The sequence below is a fragment of the Adiantum capillus-veneris genome, chromosome 25 (assembly GCF_014529385.1).
Source record: "Adiantum capillus-veneris isolate H3 chromosome 25, ASM1452938v2, whole genome shotgun sequence".
Lineage (NCBI taxonomy): Eukaryota > Viridiplantae > Streptophyta > Polypodiopsida > Polypodiales > Pteridaceae > Adiantum > Adiantum capillus-veneris.
In genome coordinates, this window is record NC_140955.1 from 101221988 (window position 1) to 101244049 (window position 22062).

The window sequence follows — 22062 nt, forward strand, 5'->3', positions numbered from 1 at the left end:
CTGACTGGGGCACAGTAGATAGTAACTGGCGGTAAAAGTCAGTAGCAACTGCACGCATATCCTCGGGTTCACAAGCAACTGACCCATCGGGCCTCCTCAACTGATTGACCTTGGCATGCGAGTGCCTAGGTCCCACTGTCTCAAAAAAAGCACCAGTCACTCTGTCACCCACCTGAGTCCACTGAGATGCCTGTCGGTGGAAGGCAAACTCATGGCGCCTCTCCTCTCTGCTAGCAAGCTCCTGTCGAGCCTGTTGTAATTGCTCCTCCAACCATGGACTGTCTGGATGCTTCTTCTGCATCCTCTGTAGTGAAGCAATGCCCCGTCTGAGACGCTGCTCCGCCTCTCTCGCGCAACCCGGCAAGCTAGAGACTCCTGAAGAAAAAAGTGGCTAAGCTGAGCTAGGCCTGAGGCCAGTCTGTCTGTAGGAGAATCGTGTCTATCCATGCCCTTTGTCCAGAGAACCTCTACCCGCTCTTTGAGTGCTGAGTCCAGCAAAACCCTCTCTGGGATGCGGAGCATCATGCTTCCACTCCTCTACCTGTCTGCCACTGTGAGGATCACTAGTGCATGGTCCAAGAAGGTGGTCCCTGCCAGGATGCCCACTGATCCTCCCAAGTCACTGAATTGGTCACTAGTGTAGAAATGATATATCCGGAATAGATTCACTCCTCCCACTTTGCGGTCCGATCTAGAGAAGGAAAAACTGTCTGGGGGGCTCACAAAACTAGAGTGCTGCCATGTATCCAAGACCCTCAAAGTCATACACAACCTCTCCCAAGTAGCCAACTCGACTCCATGCACAGTAGCATGGTTGGCACTAATCCTGTCAGAAGGGTCCTCCAACATGTTGAAGTCCCCTCCTATGCACCAATGGTCTGCCTGCGGCAAAGACTCAGCAATCTGTGACCAAAACTCTGCACGAGCGCTCGCCACATTGGGCGCATAGATGTTCAGGAAACCCACAAGGCCACCCTGAACCTGCATAGTAATCCACTGAGCCCTGCCTGGCACAATAATCCCTCTGCCCACAATGGCTTGCTATAATGAGTCCACAATAGTCATACATACCCCACCCTGGATGCCTCCAGGTCCAAAAGCAGCTGACCAAAAGGTATCATATCATCCACGCAAAATCTGACCACATCGCCAAATGCGACTCTCACACAGATGGTGCTCCTGAAGCATAAGGAGATCAATCTCTTCTCCCACAAGACAACGTTGAGGCTCATGACACAATCGGCACCGCTAACGCTGAAACTGGGGCCCACCTAGTCCCTGCATGTTCCATGAGATGATCCTCATGGGGAGCAAGAGAGAATAGATGTTGCCGCAGCAGCTAGGCTGTCTTGGATGGGGAGTAATCCGCATCCGACCGTCCTCTAGATAGACGTGGCTGCAGTGAGTGCCTAGCCCAAGCCCAAGCAGAGCGATCCGTGCGTAAAGCAACCTCCTCTATCCAGGAGTCCTCATGAATGTATAAATAGCAATGTAAACACTGCGTATCAGCAAAGAAGTACACCACAATGTGCCTACATCCTGCTGAGTCTGGGGGTGTCACTGCAAACTTGGCCAATGGCCACAAAGTCTGCAGCATATTTGTAACTCCAAGTTCTCCCATGTGGTGAGAGAACTCTAGGACCTATGTATGAAACCATCCCAACACTGATGAGGCAAGGGTCCACTCTGTCTCGGCCCTGCCATAAAGGGGGAAGGAGAAACCAATTGCTGAGTCCAAGGCCTCTGTCCCCCAAGCTGCAAGGAACAAAGCATGGACCCTGAAGCAGGCTGCCTCATGGTCTGTTGCGGAATCGTCGAGCAAACAAGTGAAGCCATAGTCGAAGAAGTCCCAACGGAGCCGGATGTCAATGCTTGTACCACCACGAGGGATAGCTGCAAGGGAAGATGTCTGAATCTGCAAAGGGGGCCGAAGGAAAGTCTGACCCTCTCTCGCTAGGCGACTCGTGGCAAAAGCGATGCCAAGAGATCTCCTAGCCGTTGGAGAAGGACCATTCCCCTCGGTCGACTATGGAACTAGAGCAGGGGGGGGGGGGGGGGGGGGGGGGGGGGGGGGGGGGGGGGGGGGGGGGGATGGGGCAACAGAGGTATAGGGACGAGGTGGAGAGGCGACGGGAGCAGAAGGCGGGGGGGAGGATGAGGAAGAGGGGGGGAACTCTGGGGGGGGAGATGCTCTCGAGGGTGAAGCAGAGGTGGGGGCTGGCACAGGGATCTCCTCCTGCTCAAGAGGACCAAAGCGGTTCCCCATGGGAACCCACTGCTGCTGAGTAGGCGCCTGAGGGCCACTCTGAGTGCCAGGCTGACGTTGTGGCCCCTGTCGTCGTCGACCACGGGCATGCTACCAAACCTCCTCTGCTAGAGTCCCAGGTTGGGAGGGTGGCTCTGCATGTGTGCGATGTGCCTCTGACTGTGGCTACGGGCCAGCCCTGGCAGGCTGGGGCTGAGGCTGAGGTGCAGGTCACAGCCTCCTCCGTGGACAGGCCTTTGCTAGATGGCCCATCTGTCGACAAATGAAGCACTGGTTCGGAAGGCCCGAGTACTCCACACTCTGTTTCAACCAACCCCCACTCACCCGAGGCAAAAGGATAACCTTTGGGAGCGTGTGGGTATCTCCAACCAAAACTCAAACTCAGGGAATACCAGCCCCGCCTTGGCAGCTACTGATGCTGTCGTACGAGGTGTCTCCAGGACCGTTCCAATGGCGGAGCCAATCCTGGATAGAATTGGTAAGTACTCCCTCCGTAAACCCGGAAAGCAGACTGAGATGGGGATGTCTGCCTCCTCTACTAGAACATCCGAAGATGGGTCAAAATCATGTCGCCACTGTCGAAAGTGGACACGTGATGCTCGGATGGCCAGTGGACTCATAGCTATGACCTTGGATGCCATCACAGAGGTCTCAAACCCCGGGGGATTCACCATGGAAAACTTACGGCACCACGTAAGTGCAGGGGAGGGGGGTTTATTTACAAGTTGCATAAGCGTATAAGTTAGGGATAGGCCCCTAATAATTTATCTCCCAAGCTTAAAAATAAGGGAGGGGGTATCATATTTATCGGGGGGTTGGGGGAGGGGGGGGGGGGGGGGGGGGACCTGACCGAGTTGATTACTTATAATGATTGGTCACCGGTGTAAAATAGAACTCGGAGGAATTTTGGGAAAGTGTTTTTATCAGGCCACACATCAAATTTTGCATCAATCCGGTCATACATAAGGGCTGATTTGGAGCAGTTCAAGCATTGATTTACACTAGCTTTTCATGAGTCAGAATTGGACGAGTAGCCAGAGTGCAGGCTGATTGCACATAGTTTGAAATTTAAACTAAGACACATTGAGGGTACATCTGGTTATCAATATAAGTGGTTCCTTAGTACGTTTCCAGTCACTATGCTACACACTCTTTGACTATTTTTACTCAGTTAGATAATGTGAGACCTAAATTTTATATGTAAGATAGGGGTATGATAGTTTTCTTGATTGATTGTTGTATAAGCGTAGAAAGGGGGGTCATATTCCCTAAAATGATTCGTATATAGGGGTTTTATCAAATTTGTTTGCTCGCAGGTGGCGTTTCGTTTTGTATATAGAATGAATCCCCCGGGTCTCAAACTCGATCTGGTAGTAACCGCGTCCGAGAATCTGGACATCCAAGATCATGCCCACCTCTGCGAGAAGGCGGGCCTGGAGAAGGTCTCACAGCTCTCCTCTGCTAGGTCGGGTGCTGAGAATCTTGCAGATGACCGAAGTCGCCTGCAATCGCTCTACCTCTGCGGCAAGGCTCGCTTGCTCTATCGGTGAGAGAGCAAGTCGAATGGTGGGCTCAGTGGGGTCGGGCAAGGAGACTTCTGGTGAGTCCCTCTGTGGAGAAGCTGAAGCCTCCATCTGTGTCTACTGCTGTGGCGAAAGAAGAGGTCGATGGGAGGATGCTGCAATCAGGCGCACAGAGCACCGCCCCAAAGATTGAATCAATGCTGAATGGGCCGAATTGCACGGGGTGCTGGGGAGAAACCCAAGCGGGCGGGCAGACAGGCCGGGCGCGCGGGGGAAGGGGGGGCAGCGGGATGGGGCAAGCAGGAGCGCTAGAGGCAGCGGGAGGGGGTGACGGGGGCGGCAGTGGCAGGTATGCAGCGCGAGGCAGGCAGCAGGCGGGCATGCAGGGGGCGGCAGAGACGGGCAGGCAGCGCGGGGGCAGGTAGCGCTATCACGCAGGCAGCGGGGGGGGGGAGGCAGCAGACATCGATGGGGGGGGGAGCGATGGCGAGCGACGGGAGTAGCAGCAACGAGCCGTTTTTTTTCCGGCAAAAACTGTGATTGCAAGATGCCCTTAGCATATATATATCTTATAATCAATGAAGTCCAAGAGACACCATCCTAAAAAGGCATCTCCTCAAGCATTTTTTGTGCTTTTTGAAGTACACCGCATTTGGTATACATGTCAACCAATGCATTGGCAAGAATGACGTCTTCTTTCAAGAGCCTTTGACTAATGATATTGAATTATTTTTCCCATATAAGTGTCTTGCATAGTGCCACATGCCTTTCAAATGCAAGGGTAGGTAATTGCATCCGGAGAGAAGCCCATAGCTTCCTAGCCCTACCCTTATTGTCTTGCCTTGCACAAACACACCATTTCCAAGATAAGTTCTTGAGAGTCGTTAAAAGAAGGTATGCCTTCTCTTCCACTGTCATCTAGAAAGCCATGTAATGTGACACCCATGTGTGGTAATATGTCCAATCAATGTATAGGAGAGGGGTGTTATGTAGTTTTAGTAGAATCTATAAGAAATTTAGAATGAATCCTTAATAAAAGAAAAACATCATAAATATTTTTTTTCCTTTTGTTTATCAAATTGCAAAGAAGAAACATTAAAAAAAATAAAATCTTTCAGTGATTAAAAAATCCTTTCAATACCTCAAGAACTTCGGCTGCTTTTGTCAATGAACCATATGATCCCAATGAGGTTATCTTATCAACCCCTCCAAGTCATGCTAATGTAAGAGATGCAACGTAACTTGCATGCTTAAGGGACCAAATCCAAGGTGATATAAAGATGATATTTTTGACAATTTAAGAAGCAATTTTTTTTCCTGTTATAGACATTGATAGCCCTTTCAATTCTTCCCTAGGCATTGTTGTTGAAGGGCCACACAATTCCAATGAGGTCATCATCATGCCAATGCTTCCCAAGCATAATGCTATCAGGAATGTAAAACAACTTGCACGCTCTAAGAGTCAAGATCAAACTAAAGATTCTTCAAAATGTTTAAGGATGATTGAAGATGACTTTGTTTTCCACGTTGAAAACCAACTCCAATGCAAAGGTTATTTGGAGGATATTCAACAAGCAATGTATTTTTTTTGGACACCAACCTTGAAATATTACTCAAGTTTTTGGCGAGAAAATGAATCTAAATTTATGAATTTGGTGAGCAAAATATTTTAAAATTAAATTTATCATTTTTCCAACAAAAATTTTAATTTAGACCTTAATTGGTCGTTTTTTTCAATATACATGTAAGGATAAAAGGAACATCTCTTACAACTTTTTATATAATAGAAGGAAGTGATTTTATATAAGTCAAAACCTTATAGCAAAGTTTGGCAAAAAAAAAAAGCTCAAAATTTTCAAGATTCGCCAAATGCGATTTTTAGCCAAAAAAAAAACATTGTCAACAAGAAGGCCAAGGAGCTCATGTTAGCAATGATGAAAATCTTCGAGAGGAGATAATTTCAACTTTGAAGGACATGAAGAAAGATATTATTTGATTGGGAGAAAATCAACGTGAACTTTTTTCTTTGATGCAAGAATTTCAAAACAAATCTATCAAACACTTCTCTATGTGTTCCATAGAGCATAATCAGGATGTTGTGGCATTAAAGGAGCAAGTTACTACTCTAGAGAGTGATATTAGAGCTTTGAGGATGGCCGTTAATCGATTAAATGCCATAGAAAAGAGGCTAAGTCATTTGGCTATGCCAAAGCCTTTGCCAAACTAGAGAAAAATAACCGTTCATGGTTTCTCGTTTGTGGACAATCTATCCATATGGTCTAGGTGATTCTCATGGGACAAATTTAAACTTTCTATGCTTTATTGCCACTAAATTAAAATAAATTTTTGTTTATACTCTATTTGTCTATAAATTTAGGAATTATTTGCTTATCAATTTTTGTGAAGTTGAACCTAGGTGGTTCTCAATCTCATTCCATGTTATTGTGAGCTTCTCAATCGATCTCATCTCAACTTTGAGCTTTGAAGTGTTCCTACCACTAATTGGAGTCCATTTCCACATTGTCACATCTCTCGCTTATTCCTTTTAAAAATTTACATTTTCTCTTTGACTTGCATCTTCTCTTATTCATTTGCTTGCGGTTAATGTTGGGCTTTCTATCTCACTTGCACTGCTCTTTCTTCTTTGCTTGCACTTAATATTGGATGCTCTTGCTTTCACCTGCTCTTTAACGTATATTTCTAGGTTGCTGTGGTATCAAGATTGGTCCCTTCTAGGTTTCTTATGTGGAAAATTTTGGATTCTCCATTTTGTGGACATATTATACTCATTAAATCAAAAGAATTTTTATATGTATTGATGTTGTTTCCCATATTTATAGAAAAAATGTGCTTATTTATTGGTGGCAATTTGATCTAAGGTGTTTCTCAATTCCATGTCATGTTGACCTAAACTTCTCAATTACATCTTGACTTTGAAGCTTTGAAGTTGAAGTATTTCTAATGTTGTCTGAGTTTCAATACCATGTTACCACTTCTCTAATCTATTTGTAAACCTACCCTTGCCTCTAAATCAACATTTACTCTCTCACTTGCACCTACACTATCTCTTTTGTTTGCACTTTTAATGTTGGACTTGGAATCTCACTTGTGTCTGCTCTTTCATGTATACTTCTAAGGTAGAGAGGGATATAAAAGATATGAATATATACACTTTACTAGATGACACATATTTAGGAATTTTGGGAATTATTCAAGTCCCATTTGTTATAATGCCACTAAAAAACTTAGTTATTTTGTGTAGTTTGAGGTATCCTCTTTTTGCGGGCACACTCAATTTAATTCCTTTTTTTTTATAGCACCCTCATTTTGTCATAGTTTAGCTATTTGAAGAAGCTCATCACTTAATAATATTCTTTGGATGATATTATGAACTCTGCACTAGTCCATAAAATAATAAGGACTTTAAGGCACTTAGAGGTCAAATAAAAGAAGTTGGATGATTGTTAATTAGTTCAATTTGGGGCACTTGGAGTTCTATTGGAAGGAGTTTGATGCTTGCTTCCTATAAAAATAACTCTTTCGGGCACAAAGTTGAGAAGTTGTTAAAACTAGTGGCCTTTTTGGAAGAACAAAACATATGTTTGGTTCTAGTTAGAGGTGGAAAAATGAAATTTATATGTAGAAACCAAGCTATTAGCATAGAGATTTTAGATGACAAACAATTTCTAAAGTGTTGAGCCTCTACCATGGCATGTACAAAAAGGTGTCGCTCAAACTTAAATTTGAGCCGGCACATGTACAAAAGGGTGTGCAAGCTTGAACTTAAGTTTGAGCCTCAAGCTCAAACTTAAGTTCGAGCCTCTACCATGGCTACCCTTGGAAATAGTATGCAACAATATCAATAGTACATGGTTGCCAACATGCTTAATCCAGAGCCAAATTCAACATTTGATGCTTTGGGAGTATCTGTGGAAGGTAGGTAGGTGATGAAATGTTTGTAGAGAATCACTACCATTGCAATGAAGACTGAGCCTCCTGCGATGGCAATAGGATTGGCATCATCTGGCACCACACATACATTATCAAAACATATACCAGCCACACAAAACCACCCTCAACTACAGCCCTACACGAAGAAATCAACAAGCTTTCAGAATAGACAAACCCCCTAGGGCATGCTATCCCGACTACAGAATGAAGACACGATAATGCATCATAGACAAACTTTCATAATAGATAGACCCCCTAGGGCTTGCTATCTTGGCCACAGAATGAAGACATGATAATGAAGCATACAAACATCCAAATGGACAAGATACATCCTTGATTTCTTCCTTAGTCTTGCGAGGCTCTAGGATCTCTTAGAGAGGGAGGGGAGGCTATATGGGACATGTATTCAAAGCTAGTGGAACCATCCAATTAATAGTAGCGATGAGCTAGAGATACTATTGCGCAGGGCAGTGCATATCATGGCCTATAAGATCTTGGTCAAGGAACTCTCGATTCATGAAACGATCTGCAAACGCTTGGGAAGAGATCCACATCATGCAACAAAGCTAGTTGGAGAATCAATCTGCACCATGTGGCCCTACCCACGTATGGAAACCTATTGCTGCAGGGCCCCTACTACCACCCAACTATGCCCCCAATCTAGACTGCTTCATGGCCAATAATCTTTCCACCATGCCCATCTGCTGCGGAGGACACCAGCCCGACACCATGGCAATTACAGAGGACGCGGGCAACACAATCAAGGGTTTTCGGATCAGATCTTGGAACTTCTAAAATAACTAGAGGGATTTTTAGTAGGGTCTTCAGGGGAGTTTGGAGCTGGTGATGGAAGTACGGATGCAAGGGACCTAGGAAGAAGAAGTAAAAGGATGAAGAACCCTTTGCTGAGGCTAAAGCATTTGGGCAATGAAGAAGTACATAAGAACCCGCGGCCACGACCACTACCATGGTTGAATTGGATCTTAACCTCGCACCACCCCTTGTGCTTGCTATAGCGGTTTGCAACAGTAATTCTAGTAGTGGGGCTCCATATTGTGTACGTGATGATGGGAGGCTCCATGGAAATGGGAGGCTGCCCTGAGTGGCGATGGATTTTCAGATATGCAGTGATGGCATGCCCGCTCCCACTCGTCATATTTGACGTCCGTCATCTTTGAATTCAAAGCAAAGTTAACTCACATCAAACAATACGCTCCCACTCGTCATATTTGACATCCATAATCTTTGAGTTCAAAGAAAAGTTAACTCACATCAAACAATATGTGTTCAAAAAAGGTTGGCTCGGCCTCAAGTTTGAATACCAAGACATCAAAGCACGCTTAGTCAGTGTTCTAGAAAGTCTTTTTTCCTAGGGGTCTGGTTTCCTCCTTGCCAAGATGTAAACCAAAAACACGAGTAGAACTTTCACAATTTGTGGGAGTTTTGGACTAGTTTCTTGTATATTTTTTCAGTTATTCTTCCCTTTACATTTGTTTGCAACCACCTAATGTTTATTCTCAACCGTCTCAAGGCTAAACTGAGGCAACAAACATTAGATTCTCAAGTAATGCATCAATTACAACATATGATGCATGTATATAATCCATATGCACGTGTACTTTCTACTATAAGAGACCATCTACCAGTGCACATATCAATTTAAGGATGGTTATTGTTGAGACTCGAGCAACCTTTAGACAATATTCTGTTCCAATTGAAAGTGAAATTTCCGCCATCATGCCTGGTCAAGGTGACGACTTTGATATTGGTCATCGATATATTCAAATCTTTACACATAGTGGGGTTGTTAAGAGAATTTCAAATTTTCACAAGTCATATATGCCATTGATGTATGTTATATTATTCCCAAATGGAGAAGATGGATGGCATATAGGGATTCCTCTTTGTGGAGGAGATACGAGACAAACGATTACTCAACGTGAGTTTTATGTGTTTAGACTTCAAGTGCAAGAAGATAGCAACAAATGTCTTCTTCGTGGAGGAAGATTTGCTACAACAATATATAGTAGATTCTTGTAGTAGTATTGAAGAGTGTAGATTAGTATGGGTACGTGATCATCATTCAACACTACCTGTTGAAGTGTACCAAGGTCTTGTTGACATGCTTAATGTTCATGATGCTACAAGAAATGTATTTGGTAGAGATGCAAGAAGAAGACTTGTTTTCGCCTCTTCTTACACTGGAGGTCCAAGATTTATGCATCAAATTTATCAAGATTCAATGGAAATTGTTAGAAGAATGGGAAAACCTGATTTTTTTATAACCTTCACTTGCAATCCAAAGTAGGATAAGATCACTGATGCATTGCTACCAGGGAAACGTGCTCAAGATCGACCGGATTTGACTACACGTGTCTTCTATGAAAAATTTAAAGACCTGATGGCATTGCTAACCAAGAGGTCCTTCTTTGGAGTGGTATCTGGATATGTATCTATAATTGAATTTCAAAAGAGAGGTCTTCTACATGCTCACATACTTCTAATATTACAAAACTGCTTCAAGCGTGTTGATGTGGCACATTACGATACATTTGTGTGTGCAGAGCTACCCAATAAAATCATTTTTCTGGATCTATATAATGTGGTATGCCACTCAAATATTTATGGGCCATGTGGTGCATTCAATAGAAATGCTCCTTGCATGGTGGATGGAAGATGTAAACACCATTATCCTAAACGATTCTCACCTACAACTAGAGTTGATGAGGATGGATATCCTTCTTATATGCGACGCAAAAACAGTGGTACTGTAATAGTCAGAGGAAACATACTGGATTGTAGATGGATCGTGCCCTATAATCCCTTTTTGTCCTTGCGATATAAGGCCCACATAAATGTTGAAGTTTGATCAACAATTACAACTATCAAATACCTTTATAAATATGTGTACAAGGGACATGATAGAGCCATTATGCACTTGTAGGATTCAGAGGGTATCATGGATGAGATTAATTGGTACTTGAATACAAGTTATGTATCCGTGTCAGAGGCATGTTGGTGTATCTATGCATATGACATGCATAGTGAGCAACTAGCTGTACAAAGGTTACAGGTCCATTTGCCTTTACAAAATAATGTGGTCTTCAATGATGGAGACAATATGCAGGATGTGCTAAGATAAGACATAAATCAGATAACCACTCTAACAAAATGGTTCAAAACTAATGAAATGCATGAAGATGCAAGATCATTAGTATATGGTGATTTTCCATGCGAGTGGATTTGGAAAGCAGGGAGCAAGAAATGGAAAAGAAGGCAAAGAAGAAATGTTATTGGACATATGTACAACATTTGTCCTAGTGCTGGTGAAAATTATTATTTAAGTATGTTATTGAAATTTTGCAAGGGATGTAGATCTTTTGAGGAGCTGCGTACTCTTGATGGATATGTATACTCTTCGTTCAAAGAGGCCTGCCTTGCTCGAGGACTGCTGGAAAGTGATGAGGAGTGGAGTGCATGCTTGAGAGAAGCTGCATTTCAACAGGTGCTTAATTAAGAAATTTATTTGTGATTATTTTAATATTTTGTGCTCCATTGCATCCTAGAGAACTTTGGGATAGATTTTCCAGCGAACTTTCTGAAGACTATGCTCATTGCCACATGCAATTGGGGTCAACTCATGCAAATGACTTGGCATTGTTGAACATTGAGGAGATCTTGTAGCAATATGGAAAGCATCTACATGACTTTGAAGGCATGCCTATGCCAAACATATCAGTATCAATAAGCAAAAATAATGGATTTTTGGACGAAGAGATGGCATTTGACGTGTCAGAACAAGCATCATTAAGTGCCCGCATGGAAAAGACCTTAAATGATAGTAAAAAAAGAGCCTATGACACTATATTGGATGCAGTTCATGATGGTAATGGTGGAGTTTTGTTTTTGGATGGTCTTGGTGGATCAGGTAAAACATATCTTTATAATGCTTTACTCTCGCTTTTACATGGTGAAGGTTTTGTGGCTTTGGCATGTACATCCTCAAGTATAGCATCTCTCTTGCTATCTAAAGGTCAAATTGCTCACTCACGATTTAATAAATCACTCAATTTGAATGCTTCCAACACATATAATATTAGCGTAAATAGTCCTCAGGAAAAGGTTATAAGGCTTCCATGGTTGATAATATGGGATGAGGCACCAATGACACATTGTTATGCATTTGAGGCACTAGATAGGACTCTATGTGATATAATGCACAATCAAAATACCTTTGGTGGAAAAGTGATATTGTTTGGAGGAGATTTTAGACAAATACTACCAATCATAGTCAAAGGATCACGAGAAGATACTGTTGATGCAACATTGTGCCGATCAAGGCTTTGGTCACATGTAAAATAGCACTCTTTGACTCAAAATATGCGTGTACTTCAAGGTCAAGCTATTATAGCTGCGAGCGAGAATTTCGCCAATGGATTTTGAATATTGGAAATGGTTATATAGAGTGAAATCAACACAATCAGGAAGTGACATTGCCTGAGCAGATGCTATTAGTGAACAATGGATTGCAAGATTTGATATCTTGGGTTTATAGAGGGGTAAATGTAAATATTGATCATGTCAAATTTTTAAAGGATCCTGCTATTCTTGCACCTCGCAATCAAGAGGTTGATGAGATAAATGAGTGTGCTTTGCATTTGTTTCCGGGAAGCCCAATGGAATATCGTAGTGCAGACTCTATGGTATCTACCTCAAATGGGAATTTCCCCCTCTACACAACAGAATACCTCAATAGCTTGAATTTTGGTGGTGGTTTTCCTCCTCATCGATTGGTGTTGAAGCACAATGCACCTATTATGTTGCTTAGAAATTTGGACCCTTGATGAAGCTTATGTCATGGGACTAGATTGATTTGCAAAAACTTCCATTCAAAGGTCATAGAATCACAGGTAATTACAGGTGATAATTGTGGTGATAGAGTATTTCTCCCAAGAATTACATTTATTCCACCTTCACACCAACTTCCTTTTGACATGAGGCGACGACAATTTCCTGTATGCTTGGCCTTTGGGATGACAATAACCAAGGCTCAAGGGAAGAATCTCAATGTATTGGGCCTTTACTTGCATACACCTGTGTTTTCGCATGGACAATTATATGTTTCTTTGTCACGAGTAAGATCATATAGAGATTTGAAAGTGCATTTAAGGAATGATGCAAGAATGCAAGTGGATGGTGATCCAAGACATAGGTTTGATGTTACTCAAAATATTGTATACAAGGAGGTTTTACAGATGTTAATGTAGACTACAATGGCGTGAATTGCAAGCACATGTATTCCTGCATGGGCATGTATAATGTTTCATTGAGGTGCTTCAAATGATTAGACAAGCATGTATCTATACAATTGCAATTGGTAATGAGTTTAGAGATGAATCAAACTCTACTAAAAAAATATTGTAGATAAGGAATTTTCCATAGAAAGTAACGTCATGCAGATTACACTGAGGTGAACAACGATAGTTTTGTATGGAAAGGTATACATTGCTCAAATAGCAATGAAATTGTGGAAATATTTGAAGGTCCATGTAATTGAAATGAAAGTAAGTAATCATGTAGACATGTATCAATTATTATCCAAAAGTTATATATATAATGGTTGTATAAATGGACACTTAGTGTACTTTTGTCTTTCTATATGTTTTTGGCTTCTATATAAATGTGATTTGATGTTAGGGTTATGTGTATGAACATTGATTTTATTAAGAACTTTTTAAAATGTAGAAATGGATTTTGAAGAGAAATATTTAAAACTTTTACAAGGTTTATGAAAAATAAAAGTACATGAAGAGATGTTACATAACATTGGAAATCATTTATCTTTTGCATATACAAATTATTTATGATCCTTTGCCTAAGTGAAGTCATACATGATGTGAAATTTGTATGATAGCAAGAATGCACTAATCTATCAAATTTCAATGATTAAAAAGATTAAGTAGTTGGTACATAAAATAGTATACGCAAGAAAATTCCATTGAGGGTAAAATTGTATACAAGAGGGTAATATGCATGTCCAATAGCTATGCATAGTTTATAGCTATTAAAATAAAAAGATTGGATAATGAATGAGGTTGGTATGTCATTTTTGTTTTCTTTGCATATAAATGTTAACATACCTCTATGGACACACAAGTATGTTTAACTACGTAAATGATATAGGTATATCTCAATTGCACTAAGGAAGACATGTCATGTTCAAATTCAAGGTAGCACTGTTTTTGACACTTGAATGAATTCAATGTCAACTTAAGGTAGTTGTCGTTACAAGGACTAGAAAGAATGATCCAATTGATTGAGTTCATTTTAATGTTATTATAATTATAACTGGACTTTTTTTTCCTTCTTTGTGTTTTTTCTTTTTAGGTCATTGTTGGGGATATAAAGATTGGCTTTATAATGGACATAACATATCAAGAGGCATATGCAATTCCAGGTTAATTTTGAATGATGTCTGATGTCAATCAAAAATATATTTTTGTATTATTATGTTTAAAAAATTATCTAACTTTTATTAAAAAAGCTTTAAACACAACAGTCATCAATAAGATCTTTCACAAACTTGTCAAGAAAGGGAGAGAACACCTTATTGATGCTCTTTTGGGACCACACATAGCCATTAATAAGACCAAAAGGAAGCACAAAATAATAAAAGAATCACCATGGTGTGAGAAATGTGTTCTTGTTTTGATCTTCTAAAGCCAAGCTGAGATGAAAATATCCAAAGAATCCATCACATACACTATGCCTCTCATGCCCTGCAATAGAATCAAACATACCGTCTATGAAAGGAAGAGGGTATGGATCTCTCTTAATGGCTGCGTTTAAAGGCTTAAAATAAACACAAATTCTCCACTTTCCATCATTCTTGGGTGTGACAACAATAGGACTCACCCATTCTGTAGTACTGCATATGAAACCTGCTTTGAGAAGCTTGTCTACCTCCTCCTTTAAAGCATTAAGTTGTACATGTCCCATTCTCCTTAGCTTTCGACATACAAATTGAGCTCCTTCCTTGATTCTAATGTGCATTTCCTCTCCTTTTACGCCTCTAATCTCCTCATAAGAAGGGATAAATAAATTGAAAAATTATTGTATCATATGTAGGTACTCACCCTTCTCATGATTAGTCAAGTCCGGAGACGACATACCTTGTATCAGCTCCTATTTGACATTAGGTTGAACTTTGGGCTACATCACATCTTCAACTTTCTCATAAGGACCAAAGATATTCTCATTATCCATAAGGCCAAAAAATATTTGTTTCTCATCATGCTCTTCTTCAAGAAACAAGGAGGAAACATCCAGATCCATTAGGAAGAGAATGGGGTCTAGGAGGGCCTCTTTGTAAGGTCTCCACCTTTCTAGTTGTAAGAAAATGAACTCTAAGCTTTAGGAGAAGCATATGAGTACAAACAGGTAAACATTATCTCAAAATCAATTAAAATTGGTATTTTTAAAATCTAAAGCACATCAAACACATAGCTAGGAACTTTCAGAACTGAATTTGGGTAGAAACTGACACCGCTATCCTCTCTAAAAGATGCACTGCCACTTTAAATTATAAAAATAATTGTATGGTTTTAAATAATCATCAAAGCTAAATACTTTACCTTAATCTCCCATATATTTTATAGATATTTACCAATTAAGCATAAAATAGGTCAAAATTTAGCAGGTTTGATTTTTAAAGCTTCCAGGTGTTGAGAGGGGTGATCACTAGCCTGCCAGGGATAGGAGTAGTAGCAAGGGGTGCTGGGAGATCTGTAGGGATGCCTTGGGATGCAAGCTACTGCCATTTCCAGCCTTTGAGTGCCAAAAACCTATAAATAGGACCCCCTTGCTTCACAATTTCACTTAAGACTCAGAGACCTGGCCATTTCTCTCTCACATAGAGAGAAACTCTACTAAAAAATCACTAAAGAGCAAAAACTCTGGCTAATTATCAATGTTAATTAGCCTAATCCCTTTTTAAATAGTAAAATTATATTAAATTATCTCTATTTTCTTAATTAATCTAATTAATTAAGAAGACTAAACCTCTTTATATTATAAATTAAGCTAATTAATTATTAAATCATATTAGGTTTGACATTAATCGTTTTAGTCTTGAATCAAGGGTAATTATACTAATTGATCTTAGATTAGGACAAGATAATTATTAGAGCTTGATTAGGTTGTTAAGAAGCTAGGAAAATTATATCATAAATTTCTAATTAGTTTTTGTCGTTAGTTAGGAAAAAATTAGCTGTTTTTAATCAAGAAAGTAATGGGAAACCTACTTAATTAACTAAAATATTCCTAAGTTAACTATCAAAGATAAGAAACACTATTAGAAACACGAGGTAATTATCTCATTAACAAAAGATTAATCTAAGTATTTAATCAAGCTAAAACTATCTATTTTTATCCACAAATTAAACTAGCTTAGATGACTATTTTCTATTTATCAAAGCTAGTATACATTATAAGTAAGCCTTCATAATTAGCTTATGGTCAAAAAGCTAATCTAGCTATTTAATTAAGCCAAAATATACTCATTTTAGTTAAAAATAAAAGGGAAAAGTTAACTAATCAAGTTAGATAGTTATAAAATATTTATCAGAGTTAGTATACACCACAAGTAAGCAGTAATGATTATGATATGGTTAGAAAGTTAATCTAGCCATTCAATTAAGTCAAAACTAATTGATTTTAGCTGAAAATAAATAGGAGAAATTATCTAATCATGTTAGATAGTTATAGTATATTTATCAAAGTTAGTATACATATAAATAAGTTGTGATAATTAGCTTATGTCAGAAAGTTAATTTAGCTATTTAACTAAGCCAAAACAAACTAATTTTAGCTAAATATAAAAAAAGAAAATAAATAAATAACTTGAATAATTACAAAGTAATTTCTAGAGATATTAAATATTATTATCAACTTGTGTTAATTATAACATAATTAGTTTATTAGTTTAAGTAATTATAATAGATCAAAATTTCTATTTTATATAAAAATTAATTAGGATAAATAGAAAATATTGTTAAGAGTCTCTAGGAGAATTACTATAAGTATAAACCATTGAGATGAAGTTGAGAAAATCCAATCTTTAAGAGATAATGAATACAATAAATATTAAGCAAAAAATAAGCAGATTTGAAGCTTAATAAACATAGGAAAATTATAAAAAAGATGCAAAAATTTATAAGAAAATTCATGGAGCTTGGAAAACCCTTAAGAAAGTTGTGATAAACTTATCTTACCCCTATATAAGCAAATAAGAAATTACTAGGTCAAGAAATTACCATCTAGGACTACAAATTTAACCTTAGTTGGGTTAAAAAGAGGAGTTAGATTGAATACGAAGTTTAAGTCAAGCTTTTGGATGATTTACTTAATAAATAGACGTATTTTTCTAATAAGGATAAGAAGTCATGGCACCAAAAAGGACATGAGCCAATCCTCAATCGAATGATGAGGGTAGTATTCCTAAAACAGCTAGAGCGTCGCACAACAACGAGGGTGGGCCTAGTAGTAGGCCCACTAATGAGAGTATTCAGGCCCCAACACTGCAACAAATGCCCAACTAGTCCCAGGTGGGTCTTCATGATAATTTAAGTTTTGAATAATTCAAATTCTTCTTTAAGTAATAACATTGCATACGTAAAAGAGAGAGTAAGGAATTAGGAAATGTGAAATTGACTTAAAAATGGAAGGCATCTTCCAAGGAACCAACGTAAACTTGTTGTAAATCAAGAAAGTTTTTTTGGGTTAACTCTGGTTGAATTAGGAAAGATATGATTGATCGTACTTAAGTTAGTTTGTCTCAAGGCACCTCCAACTCCTTGGTATGTTTTGATGAATAATGATGGCTTTACAGGCATCATTATCACAGATAAGTCAGTTACCCCCATGAACGATGATTTTCTACTTCGTGTCATGTCTTGATGTTTCTACATAAGTTAGGATATCATTTTTATCCTAGGGGAGCCGCTCGGTTGTATGGGAAAATGGTTTGGTGTATGGGTACCTCCCACTTTGGGTGATGGGTTTCCATGTTGGATTATGAATAATGAATAGGTGCCGATTTTTTTCACCCTTAGGTGGTCTTGAGACAAGAAGAGTACTGGTCATGGTTATTATGGTCAATTTTTTTGATTGATAGTACCTTTTCTTAAGAATAAAGATGTTTGTTTTCTAAAAGACTATTTTCAATGCTGATTCCATGACTTGTCTTAATGAATGACTATGCGAAAAAGTTAAAAAATGAATCCATTATTTTAAATGTTAAAACGATGTGATAGTAACTAAGAAACAAAATAATTATGTGGAGTGCAGGGTGGTAAGTGGGGATTGACTAAGGTTGTCAATCATGGATGGGTGGACGTGATTAGTCAGGTTCCTATCCATCCCCGTGCACTAAAAACATTTAGAAAACTTCTCCAATTGGAAGAGGAGTTTACCAGTGGTTGTGCCCTCACATCTGTTAGGGGGAAAAGAAGTGCTGGTTGAGAATATCTTAGCTCAAATTGTGGAAGTTATAGGACTGAAACAGTCTTAGATTTTTAAGATGTTGTCCCGTTTTGCTATGAGACTGGACTAGGTCTTCTTCTAGGGCTATAGACCCAAGCTATTGTCAACGGTAAGGGACTATTACTTGGACCCTTCTTACTCAGAGACTGACTTTTCATAGGCCTAGAGACCTGTCAAGGACCCCATCCCAATCTTGGTATTGGTTGGTTGGGGATTTCACACTCTTTATTTGGTAGTTTAAGGGAGTCAAACTTCTAGTGTTAAGAAAGCAACCAAAGAGAATTTTTTGAATTTAAACATGTTGAAAATGGCTAGTTTGTTGTAATTCAAATTTCCCTCGCAAAATGAAATTTAAAATCTAATGGGCAAAACTATATCATCTAACATATCTATGGAAAGATCTTGGTGAGTAGATTATAGATCCATAATCTCTACTCAAATCGGATATTGTATGTAGGAGTTATGGAAGGCCGAAAATCATAAAGTTATCCACCCTCTTTTTTGGGGGGAAGGTGCATCCTTTGACCACTCTTACACCTCTCTTACACACCCACCATTTTTTCACACATGGCATGTATCTATTCGTCAAAATTTTAATCACCTCCATAATCTCATGGAAAAATAAAGAGGCCCTCCTAGACCCCATTCTCTTCTTAATGCACTATCGCTGCTATCTTCCACCTCACTGCCATCATCCCCATTACCTTATTATTCACTTGAGTACTTTTCTTCATCACTTTTCTTATCAAAATCAGAATCCAAATATTGCTTGCTAGCCATGTCAAACCTCTTCTTATCACCCCTTCTATTGTAGAGAGTGATGGTACCATGTCCCCAATCATGTACAACTTTGGTTACCTGTAACCACGGTCACCACGGTCTTCCATGGACAAGAGGGAAATCACAAATACTCGTGGGTATAACATGACAATTGACCATCACTTTATTATCAAATACATCCACCTCCAAGTCCTTTATAACGCCCAAGCACTTCACCCTTGATTGGTTGGCAAGATTTATGCAAAAACCTGAATTCTTCACCACGTTGAGTCCCAACTTTGATGCAAAATCTTGAGTAATAATGAATATGTCATGTGCACTCCATCAATTTAATCCTCTCCAATGCACTTCCTCTTATGCCATGCATCCATAGTAGGGCATATATCAGGTATCTCATTCAAAGATGGGACTCTCACAGACCCCCTTATAGGTTCCTTCTTCATGGGGTTGACTACATACTTCAATTGCCTCTTTAACTTAGGATACAATTCCATGAGTTTCCCAAAGGTACCATCAGCCTTTCTACTCACCAAATCAGCCCTTGGATTATAATTTGGTTGTCATTCTCCAAAAGAAAAGTCGTATAAGGAAAGTCTCATGCACTATAATGTTGCATGGGTTTTCTCTTCCTCTTCTCTTTATTTGAACATGTTTCACCATGTTTCCTTGAGACTTGAGTCACTCATGTCATGATCTCTTGTAACCCTCTTACCTACTGATAGCCGACTTTCGGAAATCGAAGAAAAAAAAAGAAAAACTCATTTCACCCCCCCCCCCCCCCCCCCCCCCACCCGTAACCTATTTTTCCCCCTGCAGCCCCACGGGCATCGGATAAAACCCTCGCACTCTCTTCCCCCATTTTCCTTACATACCCCCTTTTTCCTAATATCTCTCTCCCCCCGATTTACCCTCCACGGCCAGGCAGAAACTCAGAGAAGAAAACCCAACCCCTCTCTCGTGCTCCCTCGGTGCGAGCCGCGTGAGAAACCTCCCCCCCCTCACTCTTACACTTACCCGAATCACACTCACCCATTACCCTCTACCCTCATTCCCCCCCCCCCCCCCTCTCTTGGCCCGCCAATATTCCGTCGTCCCTCTTCCCCACCCCCTCGCCTCACCCTCCTTTGGCTCATTCACACCCCCCTCGGCCTCATTCCCCCCCCCCCCTCTTGGCCCACGGATATATTCCCTTACACCCCACCCATTGACTAATCCCCCCCACCTTCGTCCTTAAGCCCCATGCAAAAACAACACCCCCGCCCCCCCCTCTCCCTCTCACCCACACAACCCATGCCCCGCCATACCCCCTCTCCCCTCACTCTCCCTCACACACTCTCTCTATCTCTTATCCCCTTACCCCTCTCCACTCCCCCTCTCCCTCACTCTCCCTCTCACGGCAGTGCCAAAGGCTCTCTCTCTCTCTCATCCGTATGCCGCCACAGCACGCCAAAGCTTGCTCTCTCTCCCATGCGGGCAGTGCTACACCACACAAAACACACACACACACACACACACACTCCCTCACACACACACACACACACCCCACAACACCTCCCCCCCCCCCCCCCTCTCCCTCTCTCTTCCCATGCATTGTGCGCCGCGTTGCATCCCACACACACACACACACACACACAGGCCCTCTCTCCTCGCGCGCAGTCCGCAGCCGACACACACACACACACCCTCGCGGCAGCAGCATGAAACACACACACACACACACACACACCCCTATCCTACCCCCCCCCCCCCCCCTCTCCTTCCGCCATGCACAGTAGAACAAAGAAGAAAAAATAAAAAATAAATATAAACATTATATATTTATATAGTACCCCCTCTTCCCTTGTTCCCACACATGCATGCGCACACACATATACATATACGCACTCACCCGCAAATACACATATATACATATATGCTCCCACACTCACACACATACACACGACACGCATATACGCACGCACCGACAAAATACAAAAGAAGAAGAACAAGCAAAACGCCATCGACATCAACAAAAGAAGAAGACAATCCAAAGCACGCACTGCCAACAACAAAAACAGAAAATGCGCCGAAGACATGCCCCGGCCGACTCCGAAAAGAAGTACGCTCGACACTGACGCACCGGCAGCACACCATTCGCCGGCAACACGCTGAAGCGGTCCGGGGCAGGCAACAAGAAGAGCAACCTCTAGACACCCTTCAAGGCTCCCGTGCTGCTCAATGGGGCTGGGGCACAACACAACACAAACCAAAACAACAAACCCACAGCCAAATCCCAACTACACAAGGGGCACCACCTAGTTTAAGAGCGAACTAGGACGCAAAAGAGGAGAATCGTTAGAGCAACCCACAAACAAGCAAGGAATTTACACTAACCCTAACACCCTATCATAAAGAATCTTTTCCAAAGAGAGTGCTTCAGAGTCTTTGACAAGATCTTCATTGTTTGACCCCTTGGAATTTTGGTTTGTGTTACACTCATGCTTCATGGAACAATACTTACATGAGATAGTTGCCTTTTGCTCTGGTAGATCCTTTGGTAGAAGGCAACTCAAGTAAGGCTTCAAGTGATAGCCGTTTACCTTCCTGGAGTGCTCTTTCCCATTCAAGTCCATAAGTTGATAGTAACTTGAATTGAAAGCCTTCTTGACTATGTATGGCCCCTGCCATCTTGTTTCGAATTTGGCATCAATACGATTATCGAGTCGATTGTCATACCTTAGCACAAGATCTCCTTCATTGATGCCTTTGTCCTTCAGTTTCTTGTCAAGCTTCTCCTTTGTCTGTGTGGCTTTCCTCTTATAGCACTCGTATGGTGCTTCTCTTTCCACTCAAGCTTAGCTAAGATAAGAAGTCGATCCATCCATGCTTCTTGATCATGTTGTGCTGATTTGCCATGAAGTCGCATTGTTGGAATGTTTAGCTCAATTGGCTGTAAAGCCTCTTGACCATAGACCAAGTGAAATGGTGCGAACTCCGTGGCTTCCCTATATGTGGTTCGAT

General features: G+C 40.8%; 1 protein-coding gene across 1 annotated transcript; it reads left to right on the forward strand.

Annotated features, from left to right (window-relative positions):
- The first annotated feature begins 4079 nt into the window (after positions 1-4079).
- LOC147425391 (uncharacterized) lies at positions 4080-17697 on the forward strand. Its single transcript, XM_086500052.1, has 6 exons — positions 4080-4210; positions 11116-11245; positions 11425-12093; positions 12225-12443; positions 14128-14197; positions 17630-17697. The coding sequence occupies exons 1-6, from the start codon at positions 4080-4082 to the stop codon at positions 17695-17697; spliced, it is 1287 nt and encodes a 428-aa protein (XP_086356178.1).
- Positions 17698-22062: the final 4365 nt, after the last annotated feature.